Source organism: Lagopus muta, chromosome 11 (assembly GCF_023343835.1).
Source record: "Lagopus muta isolate bLagMut1 chromosome 11, bLagMut1 primary, whole genome shotgun sequence".
Lineage (NCBI taxonomy): Eukaryota > Metazoa > Chordata > Aves > Galliformes > Phasianidae > Lagopus > Lagopus muta.
In genome coordinates this window covers 19,571,587-19,589,056 of record NC_064443.1, presented here as the reverse complement: position 1 = coordinate 19,589,056, position 17,470 = coordinate 19,571,587, and the positions used below count along the sequence as shown (strand labels likewise).

At 46.5% G+C, this 17,470-nt stretch overlaps 1 protein-coding gene across 9 annotated transcripts in view; it reads left to right on the top strand.

Annotated features, from left to right (window-relative positions):
• Positions 1-17,470, top strand: part of TMCC1 (transmembrane and coiled-coil domain family 1) — a 105,754-nt gene that overhangs the window by 50,196 nt on the left and 38,088 nt on the right. Inside the window, exon 1 of one of the 9 annotated variants that reach the window (XM_048957452.1) lies at positions 12,344-12,491. The exons of the other annotated variants lie outside the window; for them this stretch is intronic. Within the exon in view, the coding sequence (XP_048813409.1) occupies positions 12,453-12,491 (39 nt within the window). The 5' untranslated portion in view covers positions 12,344-12,452. Of the gene's footprint in view, positions 1-12,343; positions 12,492-17,470 lie in introns of those variants that run through there. 9 annotated transcript variants of the gene reach the window in all.

Genomic DNA, 17,470 nt, shown 5'->3' with positions numbered 1-17,470 from the left:
CATCTAAAATGCATCATTTCCCCACCCTCGTCCTGAAATTTTCTTATAACTTTACAAAAGATAGATGTGTGCTTAAGTTGTCAATCTATGTTTAACCAGCTTCAGCTATGACTGATCAAAGTTGAGTAGTGTCTGGAGGAACATCTGGCTCTTGCCAAAGGGTGACGGTGGAAACAGATACCCTGAAGATAGTAAAGAAAACCAAAAACTGCTGTGGATTCCATACAGTGGCTTTCTGCAGTGTGGAAAATACCAAAACAAGCAAGAATTGGTGAAGATTGTTCTTACTGGCTGTAAATGACCCAGGAAACCATACTAGCAGCATGGAGCTGTGTCTGTGGTTCCTATCCCAGGCATTGGTGCCATACAGCATCTCATATCTTAGAAAAGTGCTGTCATAAAAGCCATGCCTGTTGTAGTCTGCAAGCAGTGTAGAGCTTCAGAGTTGCTTGGTTCTATTTTCCATGGGTGTCCATCATGAGTGTCCATGCAGTAGGAATTTTCAAGCTGGGAAGTTTCTGTTTAATTTGTCTGCTTATTATGTCTTTATTAATAACTAAAATCAGTGAGTTATCTCAGATAGTGTCAGCTGCCTGGCCATGAAAACATGAAGACATTAAAAAAAAAACTTGGAACCCAGTTTGTAATAGAGAATTCTATGCAGCAGCTAATTGCTAGCATCTCTAGGTCTAGCAGTATAAAAGTATTTTCTTGTTCTTCCATTATTTTACAAACTTCATTCAGACATGCATGGTTTTATCAGTTTTTGGTATAATCATATCATAGAATGTCTTGAGTTGGAGGCTCCTTGAAGATCTAGTATTCCAGATGGGGCCCCAAGGTCAGGAAGGACTAGAACAAAGTGCAAATAAATGACTGGAAAGGCTTTGTGATAGACAAAATACAGTTGAGATAGGCAAAGTGCAGAAATGACTGTGGGACTGGAGCTGAAGGAGAGGTGTGCTTGTGTCAGCCCTTCACACAGCCCGGCCTTGGATCAGCTGGCTGTGCTCAGGGCTCTGGTGAAGAAAGTCGGGAATCTGCTCAGCAAGGGTCTGAAATCAGGAGAGCGCGGTTCAGCCGATTGTTGAATCGGTCTTATAAGAGGCATCGGTGTGTTTGGCATCTGAGAAGCAAATGTGGCATTCAGTTAATTGCTTTTTCTTTAGCGACTTGTATTGCAAAACTAGTTACCACACAGTTCAAATGATGCAGTTGATAAAGGGTGTTTAGCAACTTGTGTTGCAAAAGCAGTTACCACACAGTTCAGATGGAGTCAATAAAGGGCTAGGTAACATCTGGAACTGTTGCAGTAAGCTTAAATGGAGCACAGGGCACGTTAAGCATGAACTCAGCCCTTACACACTGTCTTTAAGTTATGAGTGGTGAAGTTTTAACACATTGTTACATCAGGGAAACAGGGTGAAAGTATTTCATCCACTGAACCTGCATTATTTCACAAATCTTACGAAATAGGAATAAGTTGTAATAATACTTGTTAAATAACACTCTGGTATTTGTGGGGAGAGTACTCTGGACTAGTAGGTTCAGCTCTTGCCCGTGTGTGCTCTTGCCAATTGTGTATGCAGCAAATCTGTCCTTGATCTCATTTCATATTAACTTTCTCATGGCTATGCCAAGTTATCTTCTTTTTGATCTCAATCTCTCAAAAAAGATCTTTAAAAAATAAAGCACCACCAAGTTCGCTTTCTTGATGTTGGTGTTTCTTCAGTGGCAGTGTTTCTTCTGTTCTGTAGGGACTGTGCAACTCACAAGGACAAGGAAGCAACGTATTCAGTGAAAATACTGTGATTTAGTAGTGACTGAAACGTGTAGTGTGTGAATTGCAGCCGAGCAATGTTATTCTGTTTTTGTCTGCTGAATGTCTTCTGTCCTCAGCTGAACCGCCAGCCCCCATCGCCTGTTGTGCTCTGAGGTTAGTGGCTGCCACTGCTGTGGAGCTCTTCTGCCTCCGTCAGATGCATGGTGGCACTCATCCCTACACCGTGCTTAGTGCTGCTCCTTGAGCAGAAATTCCTGCTCTGCTTTGCCTTCTTTTTTTTCTTCCCAATGTTTAGATCCTGCCATCTAGAAGAACTACTAGGCATTTTATTCTCTTGTAGTGGTTTCATTATTGCAACGTTGCAAATTGCATTTTGAAATAAGGGGCAATGCATTCCTTCGCTACAGTGTTCTGTAGCTACTAAGTAATGCTGCATAGTGTCTGTGGTTATTAAGCCTAGAATTTGCCCGTGACTGCAAAAGATTTCGGTACATGTAAAGACAAAGTCAGTGGACGTGGCTTACTGAGAAATTAGCTTTCAATTGTATTTTGTTAGGTGCATGTAAAAGCTTTTGCAGGCTGCTCTAAGTTGTCAGTGCTCGTTTGTGTGGCAGGAGCCTTATCTGTTGCAAATGTATTTGTGAAGCATAGATGGAGAGCAGACCAAATACTTCTGTCTAGAGTTTACCACTGAAGATAAAGAGCAGTTAAACACATTCAGACTATTTCCATATCTTCCATATTTGCAGAGTCTGGCCCAATGTTTCGTGCTTTGTCCTTCTGTGTGAAGTTGTGCTGCACCGTGGTTTAAATATATGCTCTTCTCTGCCTACAGATATGGTGTTCTGAGCACAGCGTTTGTGATTCATTGTGTTGTGCAGTTGGGCCTACTGTTATACTTAATTTTTAACACTAGATGCTGTACTGTAGTTTGGAGAAAGGAGAAAAAAAAAAACAACACATCGATATGGCTGTGTTAATGAGGTAAGTAGCAGAAGTGAAAAATGAGTTGTTTTTTTTTTAATGAGGTGTCCATTTGTGAAACTGAGACCATGCTGTCGTGGGGCAGTTGTTAAAGATGAGACTCCTCAGACCTGAAGCAGATGGCAGAGCCTGCATTCCTGGACCTGCCTTTCAGGGTCCCCTTCTAGGGAAAAAGTTTTCTCCTACCTGCCCCACATGTGTAAGTTTGGCATCAAAGTTCCTAGCAGGGGGGGAAAAAAAACGCACAACTTACCAGACATGGCAATATTTTCTACTGTCAGCCCTGTTCCCCTAATCACTGCCTTTTGCAGTTGATAATTCTATTACCATGTTCCTACCTCACCTCCACATTTTCTCCCCAAACTCTGTTATGACTACATGAGCTGGTCTTTGTTCTTATCCTGGAAACCATTTTGTAGTTAAAGTCTATCTACAGTTTAAGTCCTGTGTGTCACTCCAGACCCTGAGTACCAAAGACATCTTGTTAGGCCTCATTCTTCCTTTCCCAGAACCTTCTTTTTCTCCAGCATGCTTTGTGCGGCTGGTCAGCTTTCATCCATCTCCTGATGATCTACACCCACTCTTCCTTCTTTGTGCCTATAACCTCATTGACCCCCATACTAAGTACGCTGCCAGGAAGTTTAGGAGGTTAACATTTTCGAATTATTGTTTCCTTAACCCAGGAAGGGTTTTGTTTGCTTTGTCTTATTTCTCTCCCCCTCCTTTGTATGTGGATACGGCGAAGTTTTGGAGAGAAGAATCTTTATTTCTTGTTTATCTTGCTAATCCCCTGAGAGCAGTCAGGCCTTATATTGATGTTATGAGCAGTAACTCATGTTTGTATGATTCTACAGAATAATGAGTACTGGGGAGCCCAATCCTGCGTGATGCTGAGGTCCTCTGTTCCAAGTGGAAGTTAAGGACACAGTGCTTTTGCATAAGGGAAAGTAAACTCTAAGTAATCCATTGCATGCAAGGTATTTTTAGTTCACAGTATTGTTCTCTGCTCTGCTCTCTTCAGTTTCTGTTGAATTTGAAGGGCAAATTGCTATCCTAAAACCACAAATCAGATTTGACCTAACACCTCATTTACAATTGTTTGCATGTGTAATCATCCTACTGTGTGTTGTCAGGGTTGTTTAAAGAAAAAAAAAAAAAAGACTCATGGCATGGAAAATAATGTAATAATTAAAGTTTTGTGGAGATATTTCATTTGATGTTATATTTCTAGTAGTGAACATCTAAATATTTTTGCATAAAGCCTTGTTTTTCTATAAAAGCAGCCCTCTGAGCTGTGAAATCAGAACTTTGGTGGCTTAGAAATGGTGGTGTGAGACTGCTTGGGTTTCACTGAGCTTTTTGTGGGTTAAGGAGTTACGGGGCATGAACAAACAACAATATTAAAGTGCCAGAGCTACAAAAGTAGCAGCTGTACTTGGGTGAGAGGTTGCTCTCTGTGTTGGAACCTTACCAGCGTCAGTTCCCAAAGGAGGGCTGCAAAGAGCACGGAGCCAGGCTTTTCTGTAGTGCCCAGCAGCAAATGTAGATGGCAGAGGGCAGAAATGGCAATGTGGCGGAGCGGGCAGTGGAGCACTGGGTCAGGTCACCCAGACTGGGGGCTCTCCCTCCTTGGAGGTCTCCAGCCTGGATGTGGAGCTGGGCACAGCTCTGGTGAAGGGCCCTGCCCACCTCTGCCAGTCTGTGGTACTGTGGTACGGAGTTGAGACCTCACATATTGAGGTCAGTGACCTTCTGGATGGATTTTAACAGTTGGGGAATGATGAAGATACAGGGTGGTGATCATTGGATCTATGTCCAGGTGGAGGCCACTAACAAGCGGCGTCCCCCAGGGCTCTGTCTTGGGACTGGTGCTCTTTAACATCTTCATCAATGACAGCAATGATGGAATCGAGTGCACCCTCAGCAATTTGCTGATGATACCAAGCTGAGCGGTGCGGTCGACATGGTGGAAGGAAGGGATGCCATTCAGAGGGACCTCGACAGGCTGGAAAGGTGGGCAGGGTGAACCTGATGAGGTTCAACACGGCAAAGTGCAGAATTTTGCACATGGGCCGGAGGAATCCCAGGCATCCCTACAGACTGGAAGGGGCGGTGCTTGAGAGCAGCCCTGTGGAGAAGGACTTGGGGGTCTTGATAGATGAAAAGCTTAACGTGAGCCAGCAGCGTGCTCTTGTGGCTCGGAAGGCAAATGGTGTCCTGGGCTCCATCAGAAGAGGGGTGACCAGCAGGGACAGGGAGGTGATTGTCCCCCTCTGCTCTGCTCTTGTGAGGCCCCATCTGCAGCACTGCGTCCAAGTGTACAAGAAAGTACAAGAAAGACAGAGAGCTGTTGGAGAGGGTGCAGAGGAGAGCCATGAAGATGATCGGGGACTGGAGCACCTCCCCTACGAAGACAGGCTGATGGAGCTGGGCTTGTTCAGCATGGAGAAGAGAAGCTGCGGGGTGACCTCATTGCAGCCTTTGGTACCTAAAGGGAGCCTACAGACAGGAGGGGAGTCAACTCTTGGAAAGGGTTGATAACTGCAGGACAAGGGGAAATGGTTTGAAGTTGAGGGAGGGGAGATTTAGATTGGACAGATTTAGATTGGACGTCAGGGGGAAACTCTTTACAGAGAGAGCGGTGAGGTGCTGGAGCAGCTGCCCAGAGAGGCTGTGATGCCCCGTCCATCCCTGGAGGTGTTCAAGGCCAGGTTGGATGGGGCCCTGAGCAGCCTGGGATAGTATTAAATGTGGGGGTTGGTGCATGCAGCAGGGGGTTGGAGATTCATGATCCTTGAGGTCCCTTCCAGCCCTGTGATTCTGTGAATAAAATCAAGAAGCCTAAAGCAGAGCATCTCAAAGTTTGTCTGTGCCCGTGCCAGCACTTCAGTTTATGTTCCTCCACTGAGATTCCCCAGAGAGCAGCTTTCTGAGGCACTTTGTGCACTTCAGCTCTGCTGTGTTCTCACCCTGTTTTCATTTTCAGTGATTAGCTTTCATAAATATTTTAATTTTCTTTAGATATTGGCTGCCAACTTAAATCTATATTCTGGTAGTATCTGTATAAAAACAAAGACTGCATGTGCTTCAATTGTGTAATAATTGCTGGCCTGTACTTAGTGGACTCCTTAGTGTTCTCCTGTGGCAGTACTGGCATTGTGAGCGTCACATAAAGGCTCCTCACAGTAACCTGCTTTTCTTAGTTACTTTTTAATGACCCTTTCCAAACAGGCACTCTGGTGACATATTAACGGCTCCTGGAACAGCCACCTGTAACGATGCAGCAGCTTTCTGTATTGTTAGCGCCGTGTGGAAGCATTACTTGGGCTGTCTGTAAAAGATTGCCTAAGCTGTCACACATCTCACAAAATAATAAGCAGTACTCTCTGCAGCGCATGTTTGCTCTCCCATTCAGTGCCTGTAGATGGTAAATGTTTTTTGGAATTTTACCATAATAGATTCTAAATAAAACATTTTGTAGTTCTCCCCCTGAAGCACCACTTTTACATTAAAAATAATTTTTCCCATATAAACAGATGAAGTCAGTCAGGAGCCCTTCTGGAAATAATATATTAACTTGCAGTACATGCAGCTGAATCATGTTAAAACACCACAGATTGTGCAGAGTTGGCGTGGTTTGTAACGAGGAGGAGGAGCTTTTCTTCGCTGTAAATAGGAGCGTATGCATACTTGGCAGTGATGTACCATGGAAATTTGGATGGGTTGGTGTGTGAGGGGCATCAGGATCATTTCAGTCTCAGGAAATCATTCTCGAAGGTAATGCTGCAAGTAGCTACAGCTACAGATCTGAACTTCCAGAAGATGCAATTCAGTAGCTGTGTGCAGTATGCCACAGTGACCACTGCTCTCCTGCTCTAGCAGAAGGGCCGCAACGCAGTGCTGTGCTTTGTGCAGGGATAGGGTTGCATTGTTTGCATCTTGCAACAAGATAAGATAATAGCAGATTGTGTAGTGGTGTAATTGCAGAGTGATAGGTCAAGAGTAGGCTGAGGGTTGTTTTACAGGCACAGAAATTGATCTTCAGTTGCTTAATTGCTTCGAATGACGATGTTGTGCCAGGCACTGCCTTTCCCTGCCTGGTGGCTGGAGTGACCTTGTGCTCAAAGTTGTCTTTATGGACAAAGTGGAAGGACACTAAAATACAGGAGAGCCAAGAAATTAATTTTAGTATAATTGACATCTGAGAGTCGAATTGTCATTAGTCCAGATTTGTTCCAGAAAATAAAAACGAATAATGCCAGTAAAGATGTTATATGCACACTTAGTAGTCTCTGACCCTTTTCCTCAGCCTGTGCTGATCGGTGCTGTGCAGCTGGGAGCATCTGGTGTGCATTCATCAACACAGCATGTATGGGGACCAAGCAGTGGCTGTGAGCACAGTGAGGGGAGGGTGCTGCATTTCAGCAGTGCCAGTAGTCATGAGTGTGGCATGCAATCTCTTGTTCATCACAAGCTAAAATGCGTAACTAATGGTGGTGACTATGTTGGAAAATAGCGTTTTGTGTCTGAGCACGTGCTCTATCCAACAGCACTGATGTGCTTTGTAGTTGCTGTAGTTTCTGTGGAAATAAATAGGAGGTGTTACTTCTGGAGGGCTCCAATTTGTCAGCACTGAAGGAACAGGTGCACTCACCAGAGCAGAACGGCATCCAACGACGAGGGCAAGGAGGTCTGAATTAGCAGTTTGTAGTTTTTGAGTGAAGCAAAGAAATTTTGATTGAAGAAGCTGCATCCATTGACCTGGAATGCCACAACAGTGAGAAAAGTGAAGCAGGTTCCTATTTTCTGTTCAGTTGTTAACTTTTTCTGTACTCTCAGTTATTTCTGTGTTGCTATTTGAGATTTTTTTAGATGGGGATGACATGTTTATGTCAAGATTTTTTAATGATCTTCACATGTGGAAAGCTTTAACAGGAAGTAATACTACAGATGATTTGGTGTAGATGCAGATAAAACCGATGATGCCTCTGTACCTTTTTCTGTATGCAGAACAAGTGTCCTTCCTGCAGTCTCAATCGATAGAGGGAGCTCTGACTTTTCAGAACATCTGTATGCAAACAGTTCACTTCATCCATCCTGAAAATAAATTGGTTTGTGCTATTGAGTTGGCTTTCAGAAATATGGGATGCTGTCCTCACAGTGATTGAGAGAGAATCATGCTCACACAGCAATGAAACTGAGTATTTTCTGTGAAATGTAAATAATACAAAAGAAGCTTAAATTAAAAGATATGTAAATTTAAGCACCCTTCTTGAATCTAGTTTTGTTTTTCTGAAGCAACTTTATGCACTGTTGTGTGCAGAAAACCATAGACTGACAGCAACAAATTTAGCTTTGTGCAAACCAAAGGGCTGGGCTGTAGGCATCAGTTCTTCAGGCCCTGTCTTATAAATGGGTGTGTTTACATTTATGCAGGCAGATGATGCCTGCTTATTTGTCTGGCCATGGAATTAAGAGATTTTGTCCCCGGGACAAAATGCACGGGACTGGCTGCGGTTCTTAGGCACCATGCCTTGCTGTTGTGAGTTGGGGGGCAGCAGGTTGGGGAGCGGTGGCTGCAGGTCTGCAACTGGGGGCGGTGTGGGGGTTTACAAGTCAGTGGCAGAACTGCCACGAGGGGCTCTGAGTGCTGCATGGAGCTCACTGGGACACTGAGCTGGGAGCTGCTGTCCTTCGCAAGGAGCAGTGTTGTGCCTGTTAGATAGTGGAGATGGCAGTGGACTTATCTGACCCCTAGAAATTGTAATCAGAGACTGTTCAAGGAAACAGATCTGGTAGTGCATGTAGAGGTGTGGGGGATGCGAGGCATTGGGCTCAGCCCCATACTTGCAGCAGGACCTGGCCGTGGCAGTGCTCACTGTGTGTGTGTGAGCATTTGACCACTTCATTGCATGGGACTCCCTTTTTGTAGTCTGAAATTCTTCTGCTGCTTCTGTAATTTTTTGTATCTCACATTACTAACGGATAAGATTATCTCAACCTCCCCTTGTACTGTCACTTGTTTCCTGCAGACAGCCCAGGTATTTGCGCTGCTGGCCTACCCACAGCCTTGTCTTTTCTATTTTCCGTAGCTGAATTCCACCTGCAGCATTCCTGTGACAAGAAGCGTGCACTGAGCCTACAGCTGAGGCATTGCACTGCACTCCTGCACCATGTAGATCAATGCATGTAGGCGCAATGTGAAAGGAAGGTGTTTTTAATTAGCTCTCAGTGGTTTCTCTTGTAATCCCATTGTCTATGATATGTGTTGCTCACTTGGTGTGAGCTCTTAAATCTTGCCTATAGCACAGCAGGTTCCCACAAGCCATGCGGCACTGAGGCTCAGTGAAGCAGCCTAGAATGGAGCTGCTGTTCAGGCCACTGCCAGTGTTCCTGCAAGGGTTGGTGTGACGGCACGCGCTTTGCTGTTATGCTCATGGCAGCAAGGCGCCTAAAAGGGCTGTGAATTGTACTGCAAGTGTGTGGCCTTGTGTCAGCTGTCTGAGGGGAGCACAGCCACTTGTGCAAATCCCATGGGAGCAGTCTTTGGTTAGCGTGGAAGTGCTGGTACTAAAAACTAACTTTTTCATCATTAACCTAAGCTTTAATCTAAGCAAATGATTTTAACAAAATCTCCCAAATTATAATTACAAAGGGAAGGAGATGTGTGAAAAAAAAATATTGATTTCTTCAGGAGTGTGAAGCTTTTGGAAGTTGTAAAACCATGATGACCATGCAGTGATTAGAAGTGGATTTGAACTGTAGGGCTCTCATGTTTGGTTATAATGTTGATAAATGACATTGGAGAGTTTGTATACGTAGCATAAATGCAATATCATGCCTGACTTTTTCCACTTTCCAAGTTCCAAGTGTGTCTCTAAGCACACATGAAAAAGAACTTCAACCATGGGAGGAGGGTTGTCACAAGAATGCTGGAAAGCAGGGTAGAAAGCAATAAACGTGTGTCAAGTTTCTGGACGCAGAGACTGTTCACAGTTACAGGTGTCCTGCACTAGGAATTAAATGATGTGCAGCAGGCTTCTGCGGAGTCAAACAGCAGAGCAAGAAGGTCAGTGCAGGTCAGCGTGGAGTGATGCAGCTGTAGGCGTGGGATGCCTGTGGTGCTGCTTTGTGCTCCTCCAGTGTGGGGAGCCTTCTGGTGTTCCATCCCTGGCAGCATTTGCTGTCAGCATTATGTGATTGTAGTAAAATCAGGGCCTGGTAGCTGGGCGGTGCACTGTGCATTCCCAGGAAGAATGAACATTCTGAAAAGGACCTGACATTGTGGGAGGGAGCACTTTGTACAGAACACATTTCTGCATTGTGAAACCTCCGAGTTAGTAATGACAGGGCAGAGTGCAACCAAATCATGCTGTGATACAACTGCTGGGGTTCTCAGTGCTCAGGTGCACATCTTTAGATGTTAATTTTGGATGGTGGTTATAAAATAAACAACTCTGTTTAATCTTTTTCTAACTCTCCCTTTGAGTTCTATATAAAGAACCATGCTGACCCTTCTCATAACCCTTCCTGGCCCAACTCTCTTCTGTCTTTACCCTCCAGGCCAACTGTTGACATTAAAAATAGGCTACAAACATTTTTCCTTAATAAGGCAAACATGCTGGCCTAAATCACCCGTCCTTCCACTATGCAGCCATGCAATAGAGCAGAGTGTCCTTTCCCAATACGTACTGTGGAGAGTAATTTTGTGTGAACTCTGTGTGCAAATTCCTCCAACTGACAGGCATGGCACAGGGTCCTGGGCCCTTGATCCAGTATGCTGGAGCACAGCATGGGATCCTTGTGGCTTCCTTCCTTTTAAAGTAGGGTCTGAGCAGAGTGCTGGTGAGCGGCACAGTGCTGGGTGATCCCTCTCTGCCTGATACAGCCCAAACTCAGCTGGGATGTGCTCCCACCCCAGGTATTGAGAGCTGTTTCTGAGCTCCAGTAACTTTGACTGTAGTCTAGAGTTATTCAGAAGGTAACTTTGTGCAAGTCTGCACAATGAAGGGATTGATGCTATAGACACTTAAATGTAATGATTAAAAGAGCCCTCCATGCTGGGTTCATGGTGCAATTCTGTGCCTACATTTGAGTTGTACTGAAAAAACTGTACCTGATATGTAAGTTCTCAGACAGAATATTGAAGATACAGTCAGACGTGTTGTCTCTTATTAGTGAATAAGAGGTTAGCAGAAAGGAAACAGAAGCGTGCAGCTCTGAAGGTGCTTTAGCTGAGATCACATAAATCATCCTTCAAAGCAGTTTCTTCTGGCACGATAGCATTCATACACTAGAAGTGTTTAAGTTGTAGACAGTGAGAAGGAACATATTTTTAAAACTTATTAAAATGTTTAATGTACATAAGAAGTAGGAAAGCATTCCTGATATCTTCTCTAATATAAATTTTTCAGATCTCTTCAGAGTATCATTATTTTTGTTGTTCAGATGTTCTTGGTGTTTTCCCTTTAAATATTGCCGTTCTGCTTCAGTGGATCATTGTGCAGAAGTTGTGTCATGGGTGCTCCGTACAGGAGTGTCGCAGGGACCTTCTGACAGCTAGAGCAGAGCACAAAAAAAAAAAAAAAAAAAAAAAAAAAAAGCAGCTCCGAGTTGAAGGAACAGGAGAAAATGAGAGCGAAGTTGCAGGCAGAAGGCAATTCCAAAAAGGCTTGGAAATAAAATCCTATGAAGTCTGAAACCGAAAATGCTGAGATAGGGCTACTTAAGAAACTGACTAATTTCCAGGTATTTTGAGGCCTTCATTGTGTTTGTGCCTTTTGTTTCCCTCTGCTCCTTCCCGCGGAGGTCTGCTGGCTGTGCACGCGTACCTGTGCTGCAGATAGAGGGACAGAGCCCTGCACTGCCTTCTGCGTGAAGATCGTGCTGCATCCTTCACTCAGAGTGCTGGAATGGGAAAAGGAGCAAGTTAAGGGATCCAAAACCCCCTCTTACCAAGATGGTTGGACAAGTGGGAGCACAGCTGGGTACATATTTGCGGTGTGGAGAAGCAGTGTTTGGTGGCGATTACAGCAACTCCTCCGCGTGCGTTCCCATGGAAGAATTAAACCTCGCGCGCTGGAACGTGCGGAGGAAAGGACGGACGTGCGAGGCGGTGCTGGAACCGGGCCCGAGCCCTCCGGCCTCTCGGAGCCCCGTTAGCGCAGGGCTGGAGCTTCGTCCTCCTGCAGCCCCGAGCGATTCGGGCCGCGTCCCACGCGCAGCAGAGCACCGCCACGCGGCGACGGTTCCGCGCAGCCGCGCTCGTAGCGCTCCGCTCCCCGGGGACGCTGCTCTGTTCCGGGACGGCGCCGCGGGGCTTCGGCCGGCAGAGCGCCTCGGCAGGGCACGGCGCGGAGCTCGGGGTGACCGTGCCGCGCGGGTACGCTCCTGCGGACGGGCTCGGGGCGGAAGCGCTGCGGGAGCGGCGCGTCCGCGCTCCGGCTGCGGGCCGCCGGCGATCCGCCGCGGGCGGGGCGGGGCCTCGTGGGCGGGGCCGCCTCCGGTGCAGGCGCGGAGCGGTGCGGGCACGTCGCGCCCCGCCCTCCTTGGGGGCTGCCGGCGATGGAGCGGCCCGAGCGCTGAGGGCGGGGGGCCCGGGCCCGGCTCCGGCTCCCTGGGCTACGGGCGCTGCGGGCGCGGCTCTCCCGCCGTTCGCCCCCCGCGGAGCGGCCCGGCCCGGACCATGGTGCAGCGCTTCAGCCTCCGGCGGCAGCTCTCCAAGGTGGGTCCCGGCCGTTCTCGCGAGTCGACCTCCGCGGGGGGCTGGGGGCACCGCTGCCTTTTGTTCCCCGCGCAGACACAAAGGCAGGGTGGGACCTCAGGCGGCGCCCGGCGCGGTGCTGTGGGGCTCGAGGGAGGCCGCCGCTTCCTTGCCGATGTCGTCGGGCGCTGCAGAAAAGGGATGTGATCGTTATCATTTGTGCCGGTGCGCGGTGTGCGGCGCTGCTGCCGCCGTTCCTCGGGCGCGCTGGGTGCTGCCGACCCGCCGCACACCTGCGGGAGCGGGGCCGGCGCTGTGCCGAGAACAAAGGCGGTGCTCCGAGCGTCTCGAAGACCTGCTACTGCGTGCAGCCGTGCGGTTCTGTCACTGAATCGATCCAGCGCGTTTGGTCGGATAAACGTTTGGGAAAAACTGTCGGTCGGTGAATAAAGTGAGGCTGTGCGCGGTCCGGGGGATCCCGCCCTGCAGAGCCCGGCGCGGCCCCGCTCCCGGCACGGCCGCTCAGCCCCGCGCTGCGCTGCTGCGAGTTGCGGTGCTGCTGCGCTCCGAAGTGCCGGGCTGCTTTGGTGTTACGGTTGAACTTTTCCCCCACGATACGTGTTTTAAAATGCGTTTGTCAAAAATTTGAAGCGCTGTTGTAGGCACTATTTGAAATAGGTTAAAAATGCACACCTTCCAGACCACCTTGGGTGCCGATATGGTTCTGCTGCACCTTATTTGTTTCTGTTTCTCTGTGTCTCCTCATCTTGGAGAAATGGAGAGGAATGGTTTTGAGGTGGTACGGAAAGGAAAACTCGCTTCTTTGGGTCGTTTCCCTTGTCCACGTCAGGAGCTGTGCCTGCAGGCAGAGCTGTGTCCCTTCTGAAGGGAAGGTCTGGTCAGCAATGACTCTCGTGCACACTCCTGTGGACACTTACATGGGGCATCTCAAATACTTTTAAATGAACTCCTTTGGATAGCTCCATTTTAATTCTGTTTTATCCAAGCTGACTTTAAGCTAAGCCTACTTAGCTTGGCTTGTAAATGATGTACAGGTTCTGAAGTATAGTGAACCAGAGGAGAAGAATCAAAACTCAGATTTGCTTCTCTGGCATAGGGAATTGTGCAACGATTCACTTGATGTCAGTTGTGCTCAGTCTTTGTACTTATTTAGCGAAACAAAAAGCATAGTGTATGAAGATACAGTCAAAACAGATTGTTAATCCAGATTTGTCGGTGGTATCAGAACTGTGTTGTCTTCTCCCCTCGCTGTCACTTGGGATGGGAATGGGAAGGTTAGTTTGTGCTTGAGGCTTTGGGAAGAGGTAGCAAATGGCATATAAAGCACTCTGCTTTGATGGAGAATTTTGCTAATCTGTTTCTCAACCAAATTTAGTGACTGTTAGACCAACTAACACCTGATGTGAAAATCTTGACTCCTTGCTTGCTTACTTATATTTTGAAGTTGACAAATGTCTGTATGAGAGTTGGAGCACCTGCTGCTGAGTAGTACATCATTAAATGGTTCACGTGGGTAATGCAGCTGCAAAGTCAGAATTCTAGCTTCTAGCAATCTTTAATGATGGAGATTTCAAATGCAGTGTGACTGTGCAGATTTGAGAGCTACAAGCTGAAAAGTGCTGCTGCTGCTGCTTGGCACAAAACATCAGCTAATGAAGTGTAGAACTTCACACAGGACAGTAGCAGGGCTTGGTGATATGAAGTTTGGCCTCAGCTGGTTTCACTTTTCAGAATGACTGTTTGCACCACAGGGCTTTCACCAAATTCTGTAAGCTCTCCAAGCCTCTGTCATCCTTCTGTGAATGGGGTTAATGCCTTTCTCTGATTTATGTAATGGTTGTCAATTTTTGAAGTGCTGTTCTGGGGAGAGCTGCGTAAGTGTTTAGCTTTGCACTGACTTTGGGAATGTTTGCATTTGAGAACCCATAGATATCAGCAATTTCGGATAGTTTAACACAGACCCATCTTCAAGTGTTACTTCTTATTTCACATAGGCCAAGTCTGCCTTGTGTTTGTGTGTGACTGCATGGTTGCTGTGTTAGTTTGCCAGCTTAAACATCCATAACTATTAAAAGCAAGAGCCACAAATTACTGCACCTGTATTGCTAGGACTTAAGGCAAAATACCTGATGGCTTTCAGCTTAGTTTGACAAATATCTTTCTCAGTCCAAACTAAGATTGTTCATTTTGTCTCTTTTTTTTTTTATATATATTTTATTTCTTCACCATCACTACCAGAAATATTTTCTCGGACTGTTGGAGGTCCTCGGACTGCTGTTACTCAACCCTCAAGAAGGGCCACTGCTGTGTTATGGTGTAGTTGGGGGATTCCTTTGCTCTTGGAATGACTGTACAAAATTGTGCAGCTTTTCACTAAGCTGATTTTGTTCTGGATGTTTGAACTGAGTTTATGGAAGTAAAATAATGCAAACAAAGCTTCTTCAAATACAGTTCAGTCTTCTAAGTTAAAATACTTACCCTTACTTTTAAAAGCCTGCTTTCCCAGGAAAGCTTTGAGGATGAGCCAAATCAGAACTCCACCCAGATGTGAAAGCACTGGCACAGACCAGATTCAATTTAAAGAAAGAGAAGGAAAAAAAAAAAAAAAAAAAAAAAAAGAGTAGTTTTTGTGAGCTGCAATGGTATTTAATTAATTTAACTCACATGATAATGTTGTTTAAAAGCTGTAGACTGAACTCCTTTACTCTTGGTAAACGGGCTTATTGCATGTACTGTCTGTACTGTGTGTTTGCACTAGTGTGGATTGAGTTTGTTTATGGGAGAGGAACTTCTATGGACTGTGCCAGAGCAGGTGTGGATACTCTCACTTGAGCTACTGGATGTTCACTTGAATCTGTGAAGGAAGTCTCGTCAGGTTGTCCAAAGCTGGAGTGTTTGGGTCAGCGGTTCTCTGGTGTGCTCAGCTCTGTCCCTGACCGACTGCGCCATGACTGCTGCGAGCGCTGCCCTGTGCCTGGCAGGGGATTCGCTTCTCATTGTCAGTGCAGGGCAGGCGTTCAGAAAAGTCCTGATGCTCCCAGCAGAAAGGCTGGTTGGCTTCTGCTGGCTTTTCTGACTGTCCTCATGTAGACAGGCCGGTTCAAGGACACCTTTGCATTACTCATCACATAATTTAGCTTTGAATCTGCTCCCACACACGTGCTCCTTAAGGTATACTGGACAGAACGCGTGGCTGAACAAAGCTGAAAGGCCATGGGATGCAAGTAGTTCTCAAAGCACTGCTGGCTGTGAGGGTGTGGAATGAGTACTGGCAACAACAAGGAATAGCCATGAACTTTTCTGGGTGGAATGGGGCACTCAAGAGGAGAATGAGCTTCCACTGCATCGTCTTGTTCCTAGAATGTGTGCGGAGATGTTGCAAAGATTACTTGCATCTTAGAAAAGGAAAATGAGCTTCGGGCCTTCTGCTTAAGAAAGCAGGAGTAACAGGTTTCATGAGGTGGTTGTCCAGGCTCAGTATGACTGCACTGCTAAAGCATTCACAAAGAAAAAATAAACCAGACTTGAAGAGTCTTCCCACATCCTGTTGTTGGTAATTAACAGGGGTTGTAAGCCTATATCTGCAGAGATATTTGAGGTAGGAATAGAGTTTTCTCTTCATGAAAGAAATATTAAAATAGTCCAGAGAATTACCTGTATACATGCCAACTGTGTCTGGTAAATTGTATGTGATAGCTTATTGCCAAATATGCTTACAATGTAAAGGATGTAAACGCAGTCTGTGGATGGGATGCAGCTTACATGAATTCATAGTTCCTTTTAATAATGAAATTCCGCAGCTTTTGGCTGTCTGCTTTGTAGTAATATAATCATACTTCCTAATGGGAGCTTACCTGGAGCTGGATAGCAATAACAATTGGAATTTCCTACCAGCAGTGGTCAGAGGAAGCATTAGAAGTGTTGGCGTCTTTATTCTGAACAAGTTACCATTAGGGTCCTCAGGAGGATTGAAAGCTGTCATGTTTCCTGAGTTTCCCATTTTAAACCATTTAACTGCTTACTCAGCTAGAGTTTCTTGAGAGGCAGATAATGGTTTGCTCTCATTTTGTAGATCTTTCCATTTTCCACATGGCAGTCAATGGTAAAAGTCCATAAAATGGTCCTTTTCAGAAAGGACAGAAAAGCTTTTGTCACTTGAAGGTCTGAGACACCAGGGCAAAGTGTAGCAACAAGAGCATGGGCTGATTGGAGCGAGGCTGCCATGTGCATTGCACCTCGCTGGGCTGAGCTCTGCTGGCAGGTGTCAGTGCCTCTGTGTGTGGTAGGGAGGGCGGGCTGATGGCAGCGCTGCGTGCCAGGCCTGTGCCTGGCTTGTGCCACACTGGGGCTGGGTGATGCCGTGCACCAGGGCCTGTGCCCGGCCCGGTCCGTGCTGCACCGTGGGACGTGTGGGACGCAGTGAGGACGGCCTGCTGGATGTGATTGCCGGCAGGCCCAATGCTACAGGGCACAGCTGCAAGCAAACGTGGCCTGTCCTCTGCCTTTGCACTGATTGTTCAGAGAGAAAGCAGATAGCCCCTGCTTGCTGTTCTGCACAGGAAGGAAAACTCAGGGAGGGAGAACAAAAAAATGGCTTGGTAAAGAAGGCAGAAGGAGCCTAGCAGAAATACAATGTGGGTAGACATGACATAGTCGCATATACTGTCTCCCAATGGAAATTAACTATTAAAATCTCCTGAGCAGACTGGTACTGCCGTAGAGTTGTTGGAGTAGATCAGTGATTAGCTGCAAAGCAGATTTGGTTGAAGCTACAAACTGAAATTGCAACTTGCACGTTCGGTACCTCATGATCTTCAGCAGGTGGCTGTAATTTGCAGTGCTTTGTTTTGCTACCCAGACCAACTCCACCGTCTCTGTGCCCAGCTAAGAAGCTCCATATTGGCTGTAACTTTCGTGGTCCCTTGGAACCACAAGCGAACATGACTATGATTCAGACATAGTCTGATGGAGGTTTTGTG